This window comes from Capricornis sumatraensis, chromosome 14, assembly GCF_032405125.1.
Source record: "Capricornis sumatraensis isolate serow.1 chromosome 14, serow.2, whole genome shotgun sequence".
NCBI classification, from domain to species: domain Eukaryota; kingdom Metazoa; phylum Chordata; class Mammalia; order Artiodactyla; family Bovidae; genus Capricornis; species Capricornis sumatraensis.
The window spans coordinates 61,071,467-61,093,655 of record NC_091082.1 but is presented as its reverse complement, the minus strand read 5'-3'; the positions used below and the strand labels follow the sequence as shown (position 1 = coordinate 61,093,655).

Below are 22,189 nucleotides of genomic sequence, written 5' to 3'. Positions count from 1 at the left end.
AAAATTGGAAAAGATGTGTAATGACTTTGTTCATGATGAATTTCTCAAACTTGCCTGAAACACAGATGGTACTCTTAATTCTTTTTAAGGGTGAAATTGGAACCCACAGAGTGTCACTAAGAAGGCTGTTAGAACACAGTGGATAGAATAGTGAATTGGATGAGAATAAAAGTCCCAAATCTACTACAAACTTGCAGTGAGATTTTGGGCAATTCTTGTAATGAAGTAAAGCTCAGAGAAGTGTATTTGCGAAGTTTGGTTAAACCTTCTTCACGGCTCCTTCTCCAAGTCTTAGGGTTCTTCTCTCACTTACCTTTTAAGGTAGCCCATTAATTCCATTATTCCCCATCTGTTCTCTAAGATCTGCATCCTCTGCTTAGCTGGATACTTTATCAAAGCCTTGATCCAGCCGTGTGTGAAAGCATCATCATCAGGTGTCCTGTGGGCAGGAGGAAGAGGAAGGTTTTTGCCAGAGAATGGTTAGTGGAGGAGGACAGTCTGGTAATGGCATAAGGCCCAGGAGAGGAATTTTAAGCTGTAAAGGCCATCAAACTGTTAGATGATGAGAAGAGATTGGGAGGCAAGTGAAGAACTTTGGGGTTTTGTGATTTCAGGATTAGAGGTAGCCATCCAGGTGGAGTTGCGGCAGCAGGGGTGAAGGGCTGTGTGAGTGAGGAACTGGAGGTGGCAGTCATGCCCACCCTATGGTGGTAAGGTGGTGGTGGTCACGGTTGCTCCCTGTTCAGGCCAGCCCAGCCCCTTTGGGCTAGCTGATCTTTCATGGTGCGATTGTGGGTCTCACCTCACAGATCGAGTCTTGCCTGGTTTGGAATCGTCTCTGTGTCTGAATAAGAGGGTGAGCTCTCCAAACAAGGATGTGCTGGCCCTGCTTCAGCACACTGATACTGAATTCTGTCTGATTTTATGCATCAGAGTTGGGTAGCTCCCCAGTGAGGAGGCAGGCAGTGCACGTAGAGTTACATATGGTTCTAAATTTAATTCATTTAAATCACCAAATGCATGAGCCTTCACTATTGTGATGAATTTTTAATGTAACTTGAGCAAGCCTTATAGAATTTTGCATCTCTCTGATGCCTGAACATTTTTAACTGAGACATTATTCTTTAGAATACCCTTGTTGTCTAGTTCATCAGAAGAGTAGACTATAGACAAGAACTTAAATTATTCACGTGGTGCTTTAGGCAGTTTTGGTTTTGCACCTTACATTGCAGGCACCAGCAGCTTAATGCTACATGTTGTCTTTAACATGTAGTTGATGCAAATGTAGAATTTCTCTCCATGGCAGCTGTTTCTCTAGAAAATCCAGCTTTATTGATATTTAATGTATTTGCTTAGATTGGGGTTCTGTGCTGTTGACTGATACTTGTTTCTGGCATAACATAAAATGGAAATGGAAAATATCTGCATTCCAATTTGATGGTTCCTTTTCTATAAATGTAGTGGAAGTCTTTATATTTGTTTGCTTTCATCTGCACTTGAAAGTGGGTGAAATAATGGATGTAAAGTGGTGTGTAAAGAATAAGATATTTGTATTATGCCATTATGGGTTGTAAGAAATAAGTGTATTAATAGTTTAGTTAGTAGAGCACTTTTGGTACCGTCAGCCTTGGGTTTTAGTTCTGACTCGAGAGGCGATTTAGTTCTGTCATCTCAGGCAGTTGACTTCATGACGGTGGTCCTTGGGTGTCTCTCTAAAATGAGAAACATAGGTTAGGACTTTGAGTCTTCTGGCAGAACAGTACTTAAGTAGTAGGGACATCAGTCATGAGCATGGGATAGGCTGGAAGTAAGTATACCACATCCTATCCCCCACTGAGAACACAAAGACTATTATTTGTGGGGGGGTTGGAGGGAAGCCTCGATGTAGGGGGTGACTGCTGTTTTCCTTCTGTTTCATTCAGTTTTCTTCATCTTTGTGTATTTCTTTTCCTTACATACATAATGTTTTGTCCTGTCCTTCGTCATGTTCTGTGTCACTGTCTCCATTCCACTTTCCTTGTGTTTTCATTCCTGTATCTTTCTTGTTTAGACCAAGTGGAGCACGCAGCTGGCAGAGCCTCTATGTAGGACCCTTCAGGAACCTGAGGGTAAGTGCACACGTGTACTTACCAGGCTCCCAGCAGCTCTGCCGGACCATTTCCCAGGCGCTTCCTGCCTTACAGACAAGAACTAACACATGCCCCTCCCTTCGCAGAAGTCCTTACAGGTTGTTTCCAGTTAGAAGTTGTTTTTGTTTACTTTTAATTTGATTACATGTAGAACAAAAACCAGGTATGGGGGAGAAATGTATTGATTTGAGGAAATGGAGTAGGTTCCACCAGGTGCTGTTAGGGTATTTGTGAGTGACACTGGGCGTACCTAAGAGTGAGTCAGGATTCCCAGGGTCAGACTGCTCTACTATCATAGACTGGGTAGTTCCCAGGGGACTGTGGTCTTCAGTTCTAGCACAGAAATAGCAGGTAGGACGGGGGATTTCAATAGCCCCTTCATCTCTAGTCTTGGTCCTAATGGGAAGTACCTTGAGCATTAGAGGATTCTGATAAAGACTGAGAAAATCATTTTATGTATGAGATTATCTCAGTTCCATTAATTAGTGATGATTAGATTCATGGTAGACTGGTGTCTATCATAAATTAAGTCTACCAGTGTTCACCAGAGGCACTTAAGAGGTAAGTTTAATTGTTCCATTGCTTAGTTTTTAGAGTTGGTTTGTTAGTATTATCAAATACTTCAAAAATTTTAAGAAATACACAGACTGTGGAACCCCATATTGGTTTAGCCCAGTGGCTCTTAACCTAGAGAGACATTCTCTTTTGGGTGAGGCTTCCGCGGTATCTGGAGACTTTGGCTTGTCACAGACAGATGTAGGGGCACACTGTTGGCATCGAATGGGTGGAGGTCAGTGATGCTTCTAAATGTCCTGTGATATTTCAGACAGCCCCACAACAGAGAGCAGTCTGACCCCATGTGTCAGTTGTGCTGCGGTTGAGGGGCTTGCTGCAAGCCTGGTGGGTGCTCTCGTTTGCTCTCCAAATAGACTATCCCTACCGCATGTGGCTTCTCTTCACCAGGCAGAACAGGGTTTCCTGGTCATGGTTTTTAAATAGGATAACAGGGGCAGCAAGGGGTGGGGGCAATGGAGAGAGGAGTGGGGTAGTTTGGTGATGGCATAGCTGCTCACTGATTAGGAGAGTCTAAAACTAAGATATTTGAAGTTCAGTATGAGCTAAGTGTTCTAATATTCTTTTAGGCAGGAAACTATGTACTTAGCTATGTACTTTCATTCTGGGTACATACTAATGAATGGTATTATTAAAGCTGTGGTTTCCTTTATATAAATCTAGAAGTTTTACTATTTTAGTAGTCTGTACATATAGGTCAGTTTGCCTTTTTTTTTTTTTTTTTTAAACTGGTTTCATATAGCACTTGATAGGTTTCAGAAAATTTTCTGCATTGTTTTTTAAGAAATTGTAGTACAAGTTGACACCTGTTCCATTAAATTTTATAGTGTGACTTAAAGGTTTATTCATAAGAGGTGGAGTTTAGACCTCCTTTTTTATTTATTCATACTTGTCTAAAGTAGAAAGTAAGGTTGGTAGAAAAGGGTTTTATTGTTTAGCATGTTTGAAGAACATGAGGTAGTACTGATGTCTTATAATTATTTGAGGATTTTGATTCAGGGAAAACGCATTCTGAATATAACTTTTGAATCAGGCGTCTGCAGGCACTGGGAACCCTTTCCCTGAACCCCTTCAGACTGGTACTGCAGTTACTAGACCAGTTACATTCATAGCCAAGTAATCATTTGTGTTTGCCTTGTTTGCTGCCAGTAGTCTGATGCGGGCCAGGCACAACACACAAACAGCACGGCGTATACCGTAGTGAGGATAAAAAAACTGGTTGGATCCATATTCCTTTAAACACACCTGGGTTCTCAAGAGCCTTTGTCATCACCAGACTTAGACTAAGTGCTGTTAAGTTGGCAAAGGGTGAAAGACTCGAAAGAAGAGGTTACTTCTAACCAGATGAAAAGGTGTGTTCATATCCTTGCCCCTTGCAGAAGGGATTGATTCATCACACTTCCACCTGGAGACATGAATTAGCCAGCTACACACAGACTTCTCAGCTCTTCTTTCCACCGGAGTGTGGTTCCAGTGAAGTACACGCTAATGTCGCGGGTTCAACTTCAGCTGCCTTTAGAAATGAATGGAGTGATGTGTTACTAGGAATTTGAGTGAAGGTTTTATATAATTGCAGGAGACATCTTCAGTTTTTTTTACAAGCTGAAGAGTTAGGGATTTAAAATGGTATTTTGTTTTTTAAGACTAACAAATCAAATGGCTGATTGTTAAGTATCTTATACTTTTTTTCTTGTTGCATCTCTTAAATATCTGTCAAAATACGGAGGTGTTTTTGATGGTTAGTATTTGTATTGTAGTTGATGTTTCTGTTTTTAATCATGATCTTTGTAGTGGTGATATTTTGTGTCTCTGACCTCATTTCATTTGTGCTCTATGTTTTAATTAGTCACTCTCCTCTGTAGTGATTCTCTACACTAGTGTTAAGGGGAATACCATTTTCCAGAAGCTATGAATGGTTTCTAGTTTCTAGTCATTTACTAAATCAGAGATGAAGGTGTCAAGAGCCTTGTTCTGAAGAGAAAAGACAGTTCCAGGAGCTGTTGAGGCCTGGTTGGGGGAAGCGTTGCAGAAAGAGAAAGAAAGTTTAGAGGAAGGTGGGTGGAACTTATTCTGAATCTGAAAACTGAAAAACAAAAGCTCCCAGGAGCAAGAAATGTAGAATTTAAAAAATGGAACAGGGCCACAAATTCTGATTAAATCCCAGAGAGGCGGAGCTTCCAAACCTTCAGCATTAGTACTTCTGTAGAGAAAATGGCAACCCACTCCAGTATTCTTGCTTGGAAAATCCCTTGGGCGGAGGAGCCTTGCAGGCTATAGTCCAGGGTCGCAAAGAGTCGGACAAGCGACTTTACTTTCACTTTTTTTTCATAGTAGTTCTATAGGGAAATGTTTGTCCATGTTGAACATCTTGGTGACTTTAGTTTATTGTTCCAACTCATCAGAAATTTGTTGCATTTTGATGTTATCTTTTGAACTCTCTTGCTACTTGGAATGCAGCTAGCATTTCCTGACTTCCATTCTTTGAGTTGTTAATGAAATACTGAATTGTGCTGAACCTAGAGTTGAGTCCCTCCAGACTCTGAGAAGGCCGTGCTGGCGGACAGTGAACTATTCAGAATTACTCTGCATTTGATATTTGAGCCGTGGTGTATGGGTATGGTATCCCTTGCTGTTCAGCAACATCTCTGCTTCAGTTGCTTTACTTTGACAAGTCTGGATAGTCTTTTCTCTCATGTGCTTCTTACAAATAACTAGACTTTGGCCAGTTCCTGTTGTTTGTGTGGTGTTGAAATTTAGTACTCTTCTCTAATTTTCCTTGGACATTCAGTGTTGTTAACTCTTCTGGAATATATTACATATTAGTTTGATAGCTGTTATAAAGGGAACCATTACCCAAGATTCTCAAAAATACAGAATTTGTGGGTTTCTGTTTTCTTTGACATAACAGAGGTATTCATAGTCATCATCTGTTTCTTTCTTCAGGAATCTGAGGTGATAATTACCTAGAAATAGTTTGAATTAGTAGTTGCCTCCAAAAATTCAGGATAATAGTGAGTGACCAAATGAACAAACAGACAAGCAAACAAATAAATAAATATTGTGTTTCAGGGAAGAAAAAATCCCAAGAAAGTAAAAACAAAGCAAACAAAACTGAAGACGTACAGCTGAAGACAAGTGAGCCAGATCCCAGCCCTGCAAATATGAGAGATTCTGCGGAAGGTAAGCTTGGAGTTGGACCTGTAGGATGCGGGCGTGTTTGCCCACCAGCTGCTTTGACTTTATATCTCCCTGCAGTGCCCTTCTCAGAATCATCCAAGAACTGTAAAGGGTTAAACAGCAAGAAAGCCGCCTACATTTAATATGGCAAGCTGAGCCTTCCTTGTTCAAGATGAAGTTATTCCCTGGTTAAAATAAAATGAAACGAAGTGAAATGAAACGTACTATGTGACTGTATTTATAAATAATTCATAAAGTTCAGAACCACTAGAACAAATCTGTGATGACAGAGGTCAGACTGGCAGGGACAGGAGGAGCCTTCTGGGGTGCCGGTCGATCACAGTGTTGGGGTGAGCACAGCGGTGTATTTATTTTGTGAACATCTTATCTTGCAATATTCTTCTTAATAGTTGGTATTTCAGTTAAAAACTTACTTGAAAATATCAAACACCTTGGGTTGTATGTGTTAGAATGAAAAGGATAGAGAATGAAGTGTTTCTCTTTTTGCTTAGAATTTAAATTTCTGCCTTATCTCTTTGTATTTCTCCCTACAAAATTTTCTTCTTTAGAGCTCTTCCTAAAAATTAATACTCTACGCCCTGCATGATGTAAGAATTCCCAGAGACAGGGACTGAAGTTGCTCAGGAAGGTGGGTTGCCCTCTGCCTGATGCAGTTGAGATACCACACTGACACTCTGGCCAGTAGAAGCGGGGGTGGGGAACGATGTGGTCTTACATTGTTACGTGGCAAAATCATACAGAGACTGAGCTTGCTCAAGAGTTCATAGTGACCCAAATAGGCTGATTTCAAAATACAGACTATGACTCTTTCAAAAAACATTTGTAGAGAAAAAAAAATACTGTAGATGCCTTTTATAATCTTTTTATTAGCACTGTTTGTGGGGATGACATTCTTAAAGGATTATAATTTTCTGCAGCATTTTAGGAAGCAAGAACAAATTCACTTCCTAGAGTCCTATAAAACAGATCTGCCAGCTGATAGCAGGTTTGCTACGACATTTGTTGGAACAACAACAAAAAGACCAAAGAACCTTACTACTGGTAGTGGCAGAATTAAAGTACAATCCAACAGAACCCTCTCCCCTTCAGCAGTTCAGAACAGTTAATTTTTTTTCCTGATTCAAGTTCAGGTCCTGTGGAAAAAAAGATACTTAGTGTCTACCTGTTTGCGGAACAGCTGGTCAGTATTTGATTGGTGTTTGTCAGCATCTTGCGCGTGTTCTGCTTGGCCCTCAAAAAGTGGTTGGTGTGTGGAGCAAGTGGCCAGACTCTTCTCTTGTTTCCCAGGCCATCCTTTAGGCTTAAACTCGGCAGATATCAGTGAGTGTGTGGACACAGTTGGGTTCATAGAGCTGTGCACATTTCGGCTCATACTGCTTTGGACAGCTTTCAATCTGGAGTATTTACCAATCGTAGAATATTTCCATTCAAAGAAGCTATGGATTTTGGCTGAAGATAAATTCTGTAAAGACATTTTTGAGCCTTAGAGATGTTATTTTCATTTCTGTTTTCTCATTTAGGTTGTTTTTTTTTTTTTTTTTTTTTAAGTGATGTACTTGGTCTCTGTTGAAAATGTATTTGAAAAGGGAGTTAGCTCCTGGGAACCACCATCAGATGACTGGGTTCCCAATTTGTGGAAGACTCATGCAATGTAAGAAATGCATCTGGAGGAGAAAAGGCTGGAGTGTATGTAGAGGCAGAAACCTCATTGCTAGTGGATGAGGTGGTAGGTAGGAAAAAGTGATAGACCTTCTTAGGAAGCAGGGGGAGGGCCAGGACAGAATCGTTGCTTGTGTTAATACCTCATATGCTCCAAGTTTGGAAAGGTTGGCCTTTTAAAAGCCTCCCTTGTCCCGTGTATCCAGGCAATCACAAAGTCTGTTAACCGGACTCTGGTGTCTTATCTTGCTCTGGCCACTTTTTTTCCTGCCTCTTCTGCATTTTTCCATTGCCATCTCTCAGTGTAGGCAGCCAGCATTTCCCTCCTAATGCCACTGCATTGGTGTTGGTTTCTACCTCTTCCCAGTCCCTTAATACATACTGCAGCCACGTCTCCCAAATGGCACTCTTCTGCCTTAAAATATCTTACTGGCTCCCCACCGCCTCCAGCTCAGTCCACACTGATTTACACTGCGCTGCGTGTTTGATGGCTCCTGCTTTGTTTTCCTCTTCTGTCCTTGCAGCCTCCCCGTGATTGATTAACAAAGCCACCAGAAACTTCCTCCCTTGTGTTTCTGTCCTTAATCATTGTTAACCATGTACTTCCATGGGCTTAACCATTAATTCATTGGAGTGGTGTTGCCTGCCTGCTTAACTCCTGGTAAAGTAGAGCTCTGGAAGGATGAGGATCTTGGAGGCCTTACTCACCTGGTACTGACGTTTTGTCCAGTGAATGAAGGAAGAGCCAGTTAATAGAAACAGGAGAAGTCAGAGCAAGCTCTGTTTCTTCTACAGAACCTTTCATAACTCTTAAGCACCTACAGTAAAAACAGATGTAATTCAGCAGAGACTTAGGTGGTCCTGCAGAGAGAGCAGTGCCGTGGGCTGTCCCCACCAGCATTAAATGCTCTGTGATAGCTCCTGTCTCAGAGGCCTGTGCTGTCCCTGGATTCCCTTCCAGCCACTCCCTCATTCCTCTGCTTTCCTCTACAGCTGAACTTGAAAGAGTTGCTTCCAGTCTCCCTGTCTCTTCTTCCTGTGTCTCCTGACCTTCAGTAGGCATTTGTCCATTGCTCCACCAAAACTGTTGTTACCGTCATCACACCCCTACCTGGCCAGATTGCATGTTCAGTTTTCAGCCCTATCTTCCTCAGCCTTTTAGCAGTTCTGGATACAACTGATTACACCCTCCTCAGTTTAAGGGCTGCCCCTCTCTTGGCTCTCCAGATCCTCCCTGGCCATTCCTCTGACCCCTGGGTACTGGAATCAACTGGAGGACACAGCCATTCCCCTGTCTTCATTTGCTTTGCAGGTGACCTCTTCCAGGTCCCTGCTCCAACTGCAGTTTTCTAGTTTGAGGAGAGTCATATCTAGCTACTTAAGATCTTTACTTGGATGTCTTATCAGGCTCCTCAGACTTCAACACATCCAAAGTAAACTCTCATTTCCCCCCAATACAAACAAACGCACACAGACCAAACTTGCTTTTCCCTCAGTCTAGTGAATAGGCTAACAGCAGTTGCTGTGGAATCTCTTTGACCCTTCTCCTACTACCACCGGCCCCTACCCTGCCCTGCCCCTGTCCCATACCATAGTCAGCCAACACACTCAGCTTGTTAGCTTCCTCTCCAGGGAGCATCCAGGCTCTGGCCTCTCCCCACTATCTTCAGGCCGCTCCGGTCTCCCCCGGCCCCTCTCCTGGAGGGTGTGCTCAGCCCCTCTCATCTCCCTGTCCGCCTACAGTTTTCTGTCTTTATGTAGCACCGAGAGTGACCCTCCTCTATTTCAGTTGCTCTTCTGTTTCTCTGTTGGCTTCTTGTTTCCCCTTAGAATAAAGGTCAGCAGCCTATAAGTCTCTGCATGAGCTGATATTCTCTCCTGCTCTCCTCCTTCTCTCCCTGTGCCCACCCCCCTCCAACTTCCTGGCCAGTTCTTGAACACATCTAACATGTTATTGACTCACAGCTTGCACATTTGCCATTTCCTCTATCCAGAGGACTTCCTTCCACCAAGTATCTGTGTGACTGATTTTCGTTAGATCTCTACTCGCCTATCTTGCTGGTGAGTCCTTCCCTGACCACCTTGTACCATTAATCTCAGGTTGGGCTAGACTGGGCTCCTCTTGGGCATTGGGACTCGGAAGTGACTTCAGATTTCTTTTTTATTCTCGGAGGCACACCTATTGTTATTGTTCAGTTGCTAAGTCCTGTCTGACCCTTTGCAACCCCATGGACTGCAGCACGCCAGGCTTCCCTGTCCTTCACTATCTTCCAGAGTTTGCTCAAACTCATGTCTGTTGAGTTGGCGATGCCATCTAACCTTCTCATCCTCTGTCATCCCCTTCTCCTGCCCTCAATCTTTCCCTAGCATCAGGGTCTTTTCCAGTGAGTAGGCTCCTCGTATCAGGTGGCCAGAATATTGGAGCTTCAGTAATAGTCCTTCCAATGAATATTCAGGCTTGATATCCTTTAGCATCAACTGGTTTATCTCCCTGCGGTCCAAGGGACTCTCAAGAGTCTTCTCCAGCACCACACTTGGAAAGCATCAATTCTTCAGTCCTCAGTCTTCTTAAAACCCAACTCTCACGTCCATATATGACTGCTGGAAAAACCATAGCTTTGACTCTACAGACCTTTGTCAGCAAAGTGATGTCTCTGCTTTTTAATGTGCTGTCTCGGTTTGTCATAGCTTTTCTTCAAAGGAGCAAGCATCTTTTGTGTCTGTGTCACCATCCACAGTGATTTTGGAGCCCAAGAAAATAGTCTGTCACTGTTTCCCCATCTATTTGCCATGAAGTGATGGGACTGGATGCCCTGATCTTTGTTTTTTGAATGTTTGAGTTTTAAGCCAGCTTTTTCACTCTCCTCTTTCACCCTTTTCAAGAGGCTCTGTAGTTTCTCTTTCCTTTCTGCCATTAGGATATCATCTGCGTATCTGAACTTATTGATATTTCTCCCAGCAGTCTTGATTCCAGCTTGTAAGTCAGTTTGGCCCAGTATTTCGCATGATGTACTCTGCATAGAAGTTAAATGAGCAGGGTAACAATATACAGCCTTGAATGAAGTGAAGTGAAAGTCGCTTAGTCGTGTCTGACTCTTTGTGACCCCGTGGACTATACAGACCTTGAAATTCTCCAGGCCAGAATACTGGAGTGGGTAGCCTTTCTCTTCTCCAGGGGATCTTCCCAACCCAGGGATCGACCCCAGGTCTCCCACATTACAGGTGGATTCTTGACCAGCTGAGTCACAAGGGAAGCCCTATACAGCCTTAACATACTCCTTTCTCAGTTTTGAACCAGTCCATGTTCCATGTCCAGTTTTAACTGTTGCATGTTGACCTGCATACAGGTTTCTTAGGAGACAGGTAAGGTGGTTTGGTATTCCTATCTCTTCAAGTATTTTCCGTGATTTGTTGTGATCCACACAGTCAGAAGGCTTTCAAGTAGTCAATGAAGCAGAAGTACATGTTTTTCTAGAATTCCCTTGCTTTCTCTATGATATTGCAGATGTTGACAATTTGATCTCTGTTTCCTCTGCCTTTTCTAAACCCAGCTTGTACATCTGAAGTCCTCTGTTCACGTGCTGCTAAAGCCTAGCTTGAAGAATTTCGAGCATTACTCTGCTAGCATGTGAAACGAGTGCATTTGTACGGTAGTTTGAACATTCTTTGGCATTGCTCTTCTTTGGGATTGAAATAAAAACTGACCTTTTTCAGTCCTGTGGCCACTGCTGAGTTTTCCAAATTTGCTGGCATATTGAGTGCAGCACTTTTCACAGCATCATCTTTTAGGATTTCAAATAGCTCATCTGGAATTTCATCACTTCTACTCACTTCATTCATAGTAATGGTTCCTAAGGCCCACCTGAAGTTCACACTCTAGGATGTCCGGTTCAAGGTTAGTGACCATACCATCCCGATTATTCTGGGTCATTAGTATTCTTGCCACCTCTTCTTAATGTCTTCTCCTTCTCTTAGGTCCTTACAGTTTATCATGCCTATCCTTGCATGAAATATTCCCTTGCTATTTCCAGTTTTCTTGAAGAGATCTCTGGTCCATGCTAATTTAATAAGGCTCAGAAGAGATGGTCTCCAAAGTTCCTTTTACATGAAGAATGTAGATCACATAATTTTGGAAAATGTTGTAGCTCTCGACATATAGTTTTGGTAAAGAAGAAGGGAACAAATCAGTTACATTCAAGGCAGACCACTAAGAATATTACCTGGTAGTATGTTCAGCCGTTTTCTTGTTTCAGTTTGGAATCATGAAAAATTAGAACTCATGACTAGTCAGATATCAGTATCAGCTGTTCCCAACACAGTTTTAAGCAGTACAGTCTCTGTAAACAAAAGCATGTTTATATCTGTGTGAGGAAACACAGAAGAGCGTGAGTTCCTTTGGGCATTTATTGCTCAGATTGAAGCCTCCCTCACTGCCCACTGAGCTTCCTGGTGCACTGCAGTTGTTTGTTGAATGAATGAAATGGATTTATATCCAGTATAACTTCTTAAATGAGAATGTAGAGTGGTCTATTGCTACGATCTCTCTCACGCATTTTAGATGATAAAGAAAGTAACATGGATAATGAAAGCTGGTCACCAGTGGCTAGTGTTTAACCTTACTTCTGTCTCCCTGTGCTTTCCAGGCCCCAAAGACGAAGACGAGAAGCCTTCCGCTTCCGCCACCGAGCAACCAGCCGTCCCTCAGGAGATCGTGAGCCAGGATGTGCCTCCGGAGTTCGCCCTCCCTCCCCCTGCCCACGAGCCCCAGACAGGACCAGACGCAGAGCAGGAAGCAGCGCTCTGTGAGGCGAATGAGGTGGTGGAGGAGGAGGAGGAGGAGGAAGAGGAGGAGCTGGAAGAAGATGGGGACGAAGCAGCTGATGTGCCAAATGAAAGTTCCCTGAGAGAGCCGGAGATCCGGTGTGATGAGAAGCCTGAGGATTTGTTAGAAGAACCAAAAACTGTTTCAAAGGAAACTCTTGGAGGCTCTGCGGAGGCAGCCCCTGTTGTGAAAACTCCCAGAGCCAGAGAAGAGGCCAACGGGGACGTGTTTGAAACGTTTCTGTTCCCATGTCAGCACTGCGAGAGGAAGTTCACGACCAAGCAGGGGCTGGAGCGGCACACGCACATCCACATGTCCACGGCCAGCCACGCCTTCAAGTGCAAGTACTGCGGGAAGGCCTTCGGCACACAGATCAACCGGCGGCGCCACGAGCGGCGCCACGAGGCCGGGCTGAAGCGAAAGCTCGAAGACCCGGCCGGCAGCAAGGCGCCCAGCGACGATGCTCCTCCCCAGGATGACACACAGTCCCCCGGTCTTGGGCAGGATGGCCTGACCTTGAGTTCAGAGAAGGTGTCCCAGGACTCAGTGACTCCTTCCATCGTAGAAGAGAATGGCGAAGCTAAAGAGCTTCACCCGTGCAAGTACTGTAAGAAGGTTTTTGGCACTCACACGAATATGAGACGGCATCAGCGCAGAGTTCACGAGAGGCACCTGATTCCCAAGGGGGTGCGGCGGAAAGGGGGCCTCCTGGAAGAGCCACAGCCCCCAGCAGAGCAGGCCCCTCCCGCCCCGAGTGTCTATGTCCCCAGCACAGACCCAGAGGAGGAAGGGGAGGCGGATGATGTGTACATCATGGATATTTCCAGCAATATCTCTGAGAACCTAAATTACTACATTGATGGTAAAATTCAGACCAGCAGCAGCACCAGTAACTGTGACGTTATTGAGATGGAATCCAATTCGGCAGACTTGTACGGAATAAACTGTCTGCTCACTCCAGTCACAGTGGAAATAACTCAGAACATAAAGACCACGCAGGTCCCTATAACCGATGATCTCCCTAAAGAGCCTTCCAGCAGCACAAACAGCGAGTCCAAGAAACGGAGGACTGCTAGTCCACCTGCGTTACCCAAAATTAAAGCCGAGACTGAGTCTGATCCTGCCACACCTTCGTGTTCCTTGAGTCTGCCTCTCAGCATATCAACCACAGAGGCGGTGTCTTTCCACAAAGAGAAAAGCGTGTATTTGTCATCAAAGCTCAAACAGCTTCTTCAGACCCAGGATAAATTAACTCCTCCTGCAGGGATTTCAGCCGCTGAGATACCCAAATTAGGCCCTGTCTGCGTGTCTGCTCCTGCGTCGATGCTACCTGTGACTTCAAGCAGGTTTAAGAGGCGAACCAGCTCTCCCCCCAGCTCTCCCCAGCACAGCCCTGCCCTGCGAGACTTTGGAAAACCAGGAGATGGGAAAGCCGTGTGGACTGAGGCAGTTCTAAGCTCCAAAAAACCCAAATTAGAGAGTCACAGCAACTCACCAGCATGGAGTTTGTCTGGGAGAGATGAGAGAGAAACTGGGAGCCCGCCAGGCTTTGATGAATATAAGGTGTCTAACGAATGGGCAGCTAGCTCTACTTTTAGCAGTGTGTGCAACCAGCAGCCACTGGATTTGTCCAGTGGTGTGAAACAGAAGGCTGAGGGGCCAGGCAAGGCTCCGGTCCAGTGGGAAGCTGTGTTAGATCTCAGTGTGCATAAAAAGCCCTGTGGTGACTCTGAAGGCAAGGAATTCAAAGAAAACCATGTGCTGCAGCCATCCTGCAGTGCTGTGAAGAAAAGGAAACCCACCACCTGCATGCTGCAGAAGGTCCTTCTCAACGAATACAACGGTGTCGACCTCCCTGTGGAAAACGCTCCAGAGGCATCCGGAAGCGCCAGTCCTTGTAAACTAGATCCTCAGCCAGACCCTGACCTTGGTCTCAACTCCAGCTCGTCTGCCACTGTTGTCGAGTCTCCTCCTGACGTTGCCTCACTGTCACCTGCCCTGCAACCACCTTCCCTCTCTTGCGGGCGGCTGCCGCCTCTCTTGACCCCCACCACCCCCTCCTCTCCTCCGCCCTGTCCCCCTGTGTTAACGGTTGCCACTCCGCCCCCTCCGCTGCTTCCTACTGTCGTTCTTCCAGCCCCCTCTGCTGGGACGTCCCCCCACCCGTGTCCCTCCCCACTCTCGAATGCCACCGCACAGTCCCCACTTCCAATTCTCTCCCCGACGGTGTCCCCCTCACCGTCCCCCATTCCCTCCGTGGAGCCTGTGATGTCCGGTGCTTCACCGGGGCCTCCAACACTCTCCTCATCTTCCTCCTCCTCTTCCTCCTCTTCCTTCTCATCTTCCTCCTCCTCCTCTTCCCCTTCACCGCCTCCTCTCTCAGCAGTGTCATCCGTGGTTTCCTCTGGGGATAATCTGGAAACCTCTCTCCCCATGATATCTTTTAAGCAGGAGGAACTAGAGAGTGAAGACCTGAAAGCCAGGGAGGAAGCCCCATCCGCCGCTGAGCAGGAGATCGTCCAGGAGACATTCAACAGAAACTTTGTCTGCAACGTCTGTGAATCACCTTTTCTTTCCATTAAGGATCTAACCAAACATTTATCCATTCACGCTGAGGAATGGCCCTTCAAATGTGAATTTTGTGTGCAGCTCTTCAAGGTGAAAACTGATTTGTCAGAACATCGCTTTATGCTTCACGGCGTTGGGAATATCTTTGTGTGTTCAGTTTGTAAAAAGGAGTTTGCATTCTTGTGCAATCTGCAGCAGCACCAGCGAGATCTCCACCCGGATAAGGTGTGCACGCACCATGAGTTTGAAAGCGGCACCCTGAGGCCCCAGAACTTTACGGATCCCAGCAAGGCCCATGTTGAGCACATGCAGAGTTTGCCAGAAGACCCTCTAGAAGCGTCTAAAGAAGAAGAGGAGTTGAACGATTCTTCCGAAGAGCTTTACACGACCATCAAAATAATGGCTTCCGGAATAAAAACAAAGGATCCAGATGTTCGATTGGGTCTCAACCAACATTATCCAAGCTTTAAACCACCCCCATTTCAGTACCATCACCGCAGCCCCCTGGGCATTGGTGTGACGGCCACAAACTTCACTACGCACAACATCCCACAGACATTTACCACCGCCATCCGCTGCACCAAGTGCGGGAAAGGCGTGGACAACATGCCTGAACTGCACAAACACATCCTGGCATGTGCCTCTGCGAGTGACAAGAAGAGGTATACCCCCAAGAAAAACCCGGTCCCACTGAAGCAGACTGTGCAACCCAAAAATGGCGTGGTGGTTCTGGACAACTCTGGGAAAAACGCCTTCAGACGAATGGGCCAGCCCAAAAGACTGAACTTTAGTGTGGAGCTCAGCAAAATGTCCTCGAATAAGCTCAAGTTAAACGCGTTGAAGAAAAAGAACCAGCTCGTCCAGAAAGCAATCCTACAGAAAAACAAGTCCGCAAAGCAAAAGGCTGACCTAAAAACCACTCCCGAGTCGTCCTCGCACGTCTGCCCATACTGCCACAGAGAGTTCACGTACATCGGGAGCCTGAACAAGCATGCTGCTTTCAGCTGTCCCAAAAAACCTCTTTCTCCTTCCAAAAAAAAACTTTCCCACTCTTCCAAGAAAGGGGGGCACCCGTCACCTGCCGGGAGTGACAGAAACAACAGCAGCAGCCACCGCAGACGGACAGCAGACGCCGAGATCAAAATGCAGAGCATGCAGGCACCTCTGGGCAAGACCAGAGCTCGCAGCTCGGGCCCCTCACAGGTCCCACCACCCGCCTCGTCCTTCAGGTCCAAGCAGAACGTTAAATTCGCCGCTTCGGTCAAGTCCAAAAAACCAAGCTCCTCTTTAAGGAACTCGAGCCCCATACGAATGGCCAAAATGACTCACAGCGAGAGCAAGAAGCCCAAAGCTGCAGCCAGGAACCATGCAGCTCCCCTCTCAGGCAAGACGTCGAGGAGCCTGCACGTGCGGGCGCAGAAAAGCAGAGCCGTCTTACAGAGCAAGTCGGCCTTGGCCAGTAAGAAACGGACAGACAGGTTCAGTGTAAAATCCAGAGAACGGAGTGGGGGGCCGATCACCCGAAGCCTGCAGCTGGCGGCTTCTGCCGACCCCAGTGAGAACAGGAAGGAGGACGGGAGTGGCAAGCAGGAGCTGAAGGACCTCAGGTAAGCAGAGCTCCAGGGTCAGAGGAGTTCAGAGCTCAAGAGCAAGGGGGGAAAGACGGTTGGAAGAAAACACTTGCCCAATGGCTCCTTTTCCTTTTTCCTGCACGAGTTTGACATAAGCATTTAAAGGAAATAGCTGTTGCTTAAGGTGTAGGCAGACATGGAGGAGGGTCAGTGCTTTGGCTGCTGCAAAGATGGACACATAGCTTTTATTTCACATGTAGGACTCACGGAAGTGGTACCATTTCTTAATAAGGCCAGTTATGAACTGGATTTGAAGCCATGAAAAGCTCCCCAAAGTACCCTACTATGAAATGGTGAAATTCTCTCAAACTTCCTTTATATCTTGGGTAGTATCCCAATGTCACTTGTATTAACTTTCCCATCATAGATGTCTTATATTCTGATGTATTGGCAGAGTTCATTAAAACCATATTACAATTTGATCTAATATTTCTGTGACTTAAAGAGTGGTTGTAGCAACTGAGACTGCTTTTTATTACTCATGCTTTCTTTTATTGTGTTTCAATTTTAAAAACTTGCCTCTTAGTCAAAATAAATCAAAACACGGTACCCCTATTCCTTTTAAAATGCTGCATGCCCGTGTCTTCTCCTGTCCCCCCCAACCCCCACTGGCTCATGTCTCCAAGCATAGGGTGGTAAACAGCCAGTTTCCCACAGCCAGGGGGTATGAGTAGAGAGTGCATGCTGAGGCCAGACCCTGTGGTTCTTCCAGGTGTGGGTGGGGACCCAGGGCAAGTCACCCCACTTGTCAGTGCCTTTGTTTCCCCAGTGTGACGTCAGACCTCATTAGATCTAAGGTGATTTCTCTGTTTATTCTGTGTTCTAGGGCAGGAGTTAAGTTTGTTACATTGACTTCTTAAACTTTCTAAGTTACTTCACCTGTGAGTGGAGTGTACTTTTGGTATTCCTGCTGCTTCCTGCATAAAGCCTGCAGGTCCGTCTCCGGTGAAATTCTTCATCATCAGCTAGAATTTCTGTGAAGTGTTGAGAAATCCTGTCCTTTCAGAGTGAGCTGCATGACTCTAGGCTGTTGGCTGTAACTTTGTGTCTCAGAATCCTTTGGTATTTTAAGCGAACAGAAGCAGAGTTAACTGCAGGGGGGTGGGGGTCGAAGGATGACTGCTGTCTGGAGAGGTCACAAGGGGTTCAGAGATGCTGTTAACCACCACACAGTCGATGAGGCAGAGTTCTTGGTGCTGGTGCCGTAAGTGATGGCTGAAGATGGAGAGAAGGATCGTTAGCGGAGGGCAGACTGGAATGAGGGACTGTAGGAATAAAGGATCAGATTTTTTTTTTGTTAAGCTTCTTCATAATAGTTCCTGTAGCTCTCACTCAGCATCTGGTGTCTGACTCTGGCATGTGCGTATACAGCATCTTGGAGCTTAGTTAGTCCCAGCGAAAGTAAACACCTGTTGATGAGCTGTCCACACTGCCTGCCGGTAGCAGCTTCACTGTGTACCTCCTTGTACTCAGTCTGTGTTCTGGAAGTTCAACAACAACAGGACGTTCTTGAGCTGTGCTTTCCAAGGTTAAAGAACCCCAAACATGCTGTCATTTTCTCAGACTGTACTAAAAAACGTTTCCCAAGTGGTTGATGCTTTAGAATGTACTCTGTATTCCTCTTTGTCTCCAATAGTATCTGAAAGAGTCACTTATTTTGTATTGGATCCCATTTATACAGTTCAAAGGTAAAATTGATATGGAAAAATTAATATTGTGTCAAGGAAACCTGAGTGAGGTTCATCCAGTGGTTTTGAAGGACCCTTAAAGACTGCAGAGGACCGAAGTGCCTAATAAAATTGTGTCTCTGTTCTTTGCTCCAGTTAGTTTTAATTATTTTGCTTTGTTTGTGAGTTAACATGACTGGCATGAAATCTGACCTAAAAGGAAACAAGAATCAGATAAGAGTGGGTAAGTTGTTCTGGCTGTGTATGGTGGCTGCGGGCTCCCGTGAAAGTGGCCGCAGCTTGTGTGAGACACAGGAGCTGCGCTGCGGACACCCCTGAAGGACACGTGTCTTCCACAGGGGCCACTTACGAGCGATCGTAAAGTGTTTGGGGAACTACAAAATGACCATTCAGTGGGACACCATATTTTGATTGTCTGGGCAGAAGAGGGGGTGTTTCTTTCGAGAGCTGTGGTCGTCTCGGTGCCTTGTGGTGAAGTTGGTGTAACGCCGGGGCACTCGGCGCAGGCCTGAAAGATGTAATGGTCCCTCTGTGCCAGCCCCGGGCTCCTAGCAGAGCCTCTCCTCCGTTCATGCTTGTTGCCCTACACTGGCAGGGAGTTTACTAGACGTCTTTCCTTTTCAGTGTATTTCTACTTTGAAATTTTATTCAGGGGGGATTTTGTGTTGCAAGTTTGGAAATACCCGCTTTCATTCTGTTTTCAGTGTTTTTGCTGTGCTCTCCCCATTGCACATTCAAGGACTTACCCCGGAACTGGCAGCACACCCTTTTCCTGTGTGTGTTTCTTCATAACTGTGATTAAGGGCTGGTCCTCAATGCACAGGCTTTTTACATTCAAATACCAGTTTAGAATTCCACAGATTTTCAAGTATACACTTGCAGTCAGCCGTGAGAACGACGTCAGTTTTCCATCCCACACTGAGGGCTCAGCAGAATTTGCCGTTCGGTCATTTCCTGGAGCACAAGCCATTGTGCCATTCAGGGTGTGAAAGAGGCATGTGCTCCAAATCCTTTTCTTAGGACAAAGCTGCAGAGGCATACTGCTGTCTAGATTCTCCTGTTACAGCTCTTAATCCAGCAAACCCTTTACTGGGCTCACCTTCGCTGGTCGGGACAACCCACTGGTGGCTTGTCAGTGGAACTGCGTTTAGAGCTGTTGCTGAGAGCTCATTTCCCCAGGCTGTAAGACAAAAAAAGACAAGGAAAGAGGTATATTTTCTGCTCCCTTCTTACCCATCTTGAGTCTTTGTGAGTCCCAAGGCATTTTTACATTCTCAGTACTGCTTTTAGAGCAACTTTTTTTTTTTTTTAATACTATGTTCCCATTGCAGCCAGTTAAGGACATGTAAATAAGTGATGGAGAAGTAAAATAAAATTCCAGACCAAGTTTTTCCATTTACCATGAAAGTGATTAAAAGAGGAAAACGGTGCTGATTTCTCACATCCCAGCACGTCCCTGCAGACCTCCCTAGTCGTCCTATTGCTGTCTTCACATTTGTCCCACGGTCTCCCTGCCTTTTCTTAATCTTGGTCAGTTCATAGAAGGTTGTGTCGTGTCATTTATCTTCAGTTTTCTTATTTTCTAGGAACTTCCTGTAGAAAAGTCCCCCCAAACAGAACAAACCTTAATAATTGACTAAATACCTTGCATGCTCAACTTAGGATAAGCACTACGGCAAAGGATACGAAATCTACCAAGCTTCTGAGACCAGTTGAAGCTGACTCAAAAATCCTAACACACAGCTGATTGCCAGTGGGCTTCTTGTTACCGTGGGTAGAATCAGGCATGCACTTCTTTGCTGGAACCCAACCCACAGGCTGGGCTCACAGATGCTTGAGATGCACAGCGGAGGGCACTGTGAGACAGGCTGGCTGACCCAGCTCCTGGTCCCCGGGACTGGTAACTCAGACCTGAGTGTGGCCCTGGTTTTTGTCACATAGCAAAGAAAGGAACGATTTGAACCTGACCTTGCAAAGCAAGTTCTCTGTTTGATCAGTAGTCGAGTGTAGATTTCAGGGGTGGCAGATTGGATGCACTCGTCTTATAATGTTCTGGTCACACACACCAGCTCTTGATGCCTTTCCTTTAAGTGAATTGTAGACAGAGGCATTGAGCTTCTTTCTTAGCCTGTCTCCTTGTTTGTTTGTCGTTTTTTAATCACAAGCCGATTGCCAGCATAATGGAGAGGAAACCAGATTGAATATGGACTCTTTTCTCTGCCTCTTCCAGTGTCATGTTTATATGTCCCAATGGACATGATCGTCTCAGATTATTATCTGGCACTAATTTATAACTGTTATATTGTTGGAAATGGTAGCTGTATGTCAGTGTGCAGGATACATCGCAGGCTTGTGCAGATGTCTGTCTACACGTAAGTGTAAATGAATTTACATATCAGGTTTTACACTTCAGTCTCTAATAGAGATTTAAAAAGCCCAACAAATTGGCCTGTTTCTGAGTGTATAGGTATCGTTTCTCCATGAATTATCTGCCTTCCCCCGATGAATGATTGAGTTGGTGGAAAATGGCTAGGTTTTATTCATGTTTTCTTTTGTTGTTCTCAACTTTAAAAGTAATCTACCTCTTAAAATTTGTAGTTTAATACTTGTTTGGTGAATTTGTGCCACTTTAACCCTTTCACTATCATTCCCATTTTGTTACATTTCTGTTATGGGGACTTTATGTTGAAATATTGTATAAAGCATTTGTAGCAGTTTAAAAATAAAATATTTAAAATTATTTAAATTGTTTTGGACGCTTCAATTGTATTATATGTGATTTACATTTTACATTTTTGTTTGAGTTGTTAATCTGGAGAGTGTTCTTGTATTGAAGTTTGCTGTTAGTAATTTTATTCTTGTTGGAGAGTGATATAAAAGACTATTCTAAAGAAAACATTAAAATTTACAAAATGACATACAAAAGGGGTTGTCCTTTGATTTTAACCAATGTAGCCTTGAGAGAGAGAGAGAGGTTAATAATTATAGACAAGAGTGGTGTTTGCTATGTTTTCCCCTTCCAGCATGAAATAAATCATTTGAGCTTGTCAAATGTATGGAAAGGTTTTTTTATGCTGTTGCTAGCAAGCACTTCATGATGAGGGGAATTCAGATGATGCTTTTTATATCATTGTAACCAATAAAAAACTTTCTGAAAGCTGTGAAAGGACTGCATTTTGTACATCATTGGGGTCAGTTAAGGGGGAAAATGAAGGTGCAAGTAGGAGGGGCGCTCACAGGCTGCATCGCTGAAGCGCAGTGCTGAGCCCCCCAGCCGACCTCCTCCCACTTGTCTCTGCTTGGCATTGACTGAATATTTGTGAATTCATGTCGCTTTTATACCACCTCAAGGGTAGACATGCAGCCAGCCGCTGGTGCTAAGTGCATAGACAGAACTTAACTTTGGTAAGAGTGAAATAATCGCCCACATGGAGTGTCAGCTTCCTTTGTATACTTGTGGACAGTTCACTCTAGTCTGGAGACTTATTTTTATGGATCCGCAAAGAATGAAACAAAGAAGTTGTAACATTTGTATTAGGTTGCTATGAAATTGCTGGTTTTTTTTTTTTTTTTTAAGATTAAAAATGACCGAAACAGGCAGTTTCATAAAGTCCTCCATGGGAGTACTTGTCCTGATACTTTTTATCTGCTTGTGTCCTTGCTGTTCAGGAAAGGGTGGTAAAGCTGAAGGTGTGATCAGCCTCCCTCAGTGAGATGTTCACACTTGTGGCTTAAGGATTCCCAGCTTAGAAAACCCCAAAAGGCTTAGGAGGCAGGTGTGTGGAAGGAAGAGGCGGAGGTGCGAAGCGGCTTTCAGCATTACCCCTGTAAATGCTCTAGAAGCTGAGCCCAGAACCCAAGGAGGAGCCCCAGGTGCTGTGAGCTGGAAGGGGTGCTGCTCTGGGAGCTGGGAGTGGGTGT

The 22,189-nt window shown here is 45.0% G+C and overlaps 2 protein-coding genes across 2 annotated transcripts in view; both read left to right on the top strand.

Annotated features, from left to right (window-relative positions):
- The window catches only part of LOC138090261 (PR domain zinc finger protein 2-like), a 129,032-nt gene that overhangs the window by 75,143 nt on the left and 31,700 nt on the right, over positions 1-22,189 (top strand). The gene's annotated exons all lie outside the window — the stretch shown is intronic.
- PRDM2 (PR/SET domain 2) lies at positions 5,851-21,355 on the top strand. The gene is made up of 2 exons (XM_068986625.1): positions 5,851-5,882; positions 12,203-21,355. The coding sequence occupies exons 1-2, from the start codon at positions 5,864-5,866 to the stop codon at positions 16,558-16,560; spliced, it is 4,377 nt and encodes a 1,458-aa protein (XP_068842726.1). The 5' UTR covers positions 5,851-5,863; the 3' UTR covers positions 16,561-21,355.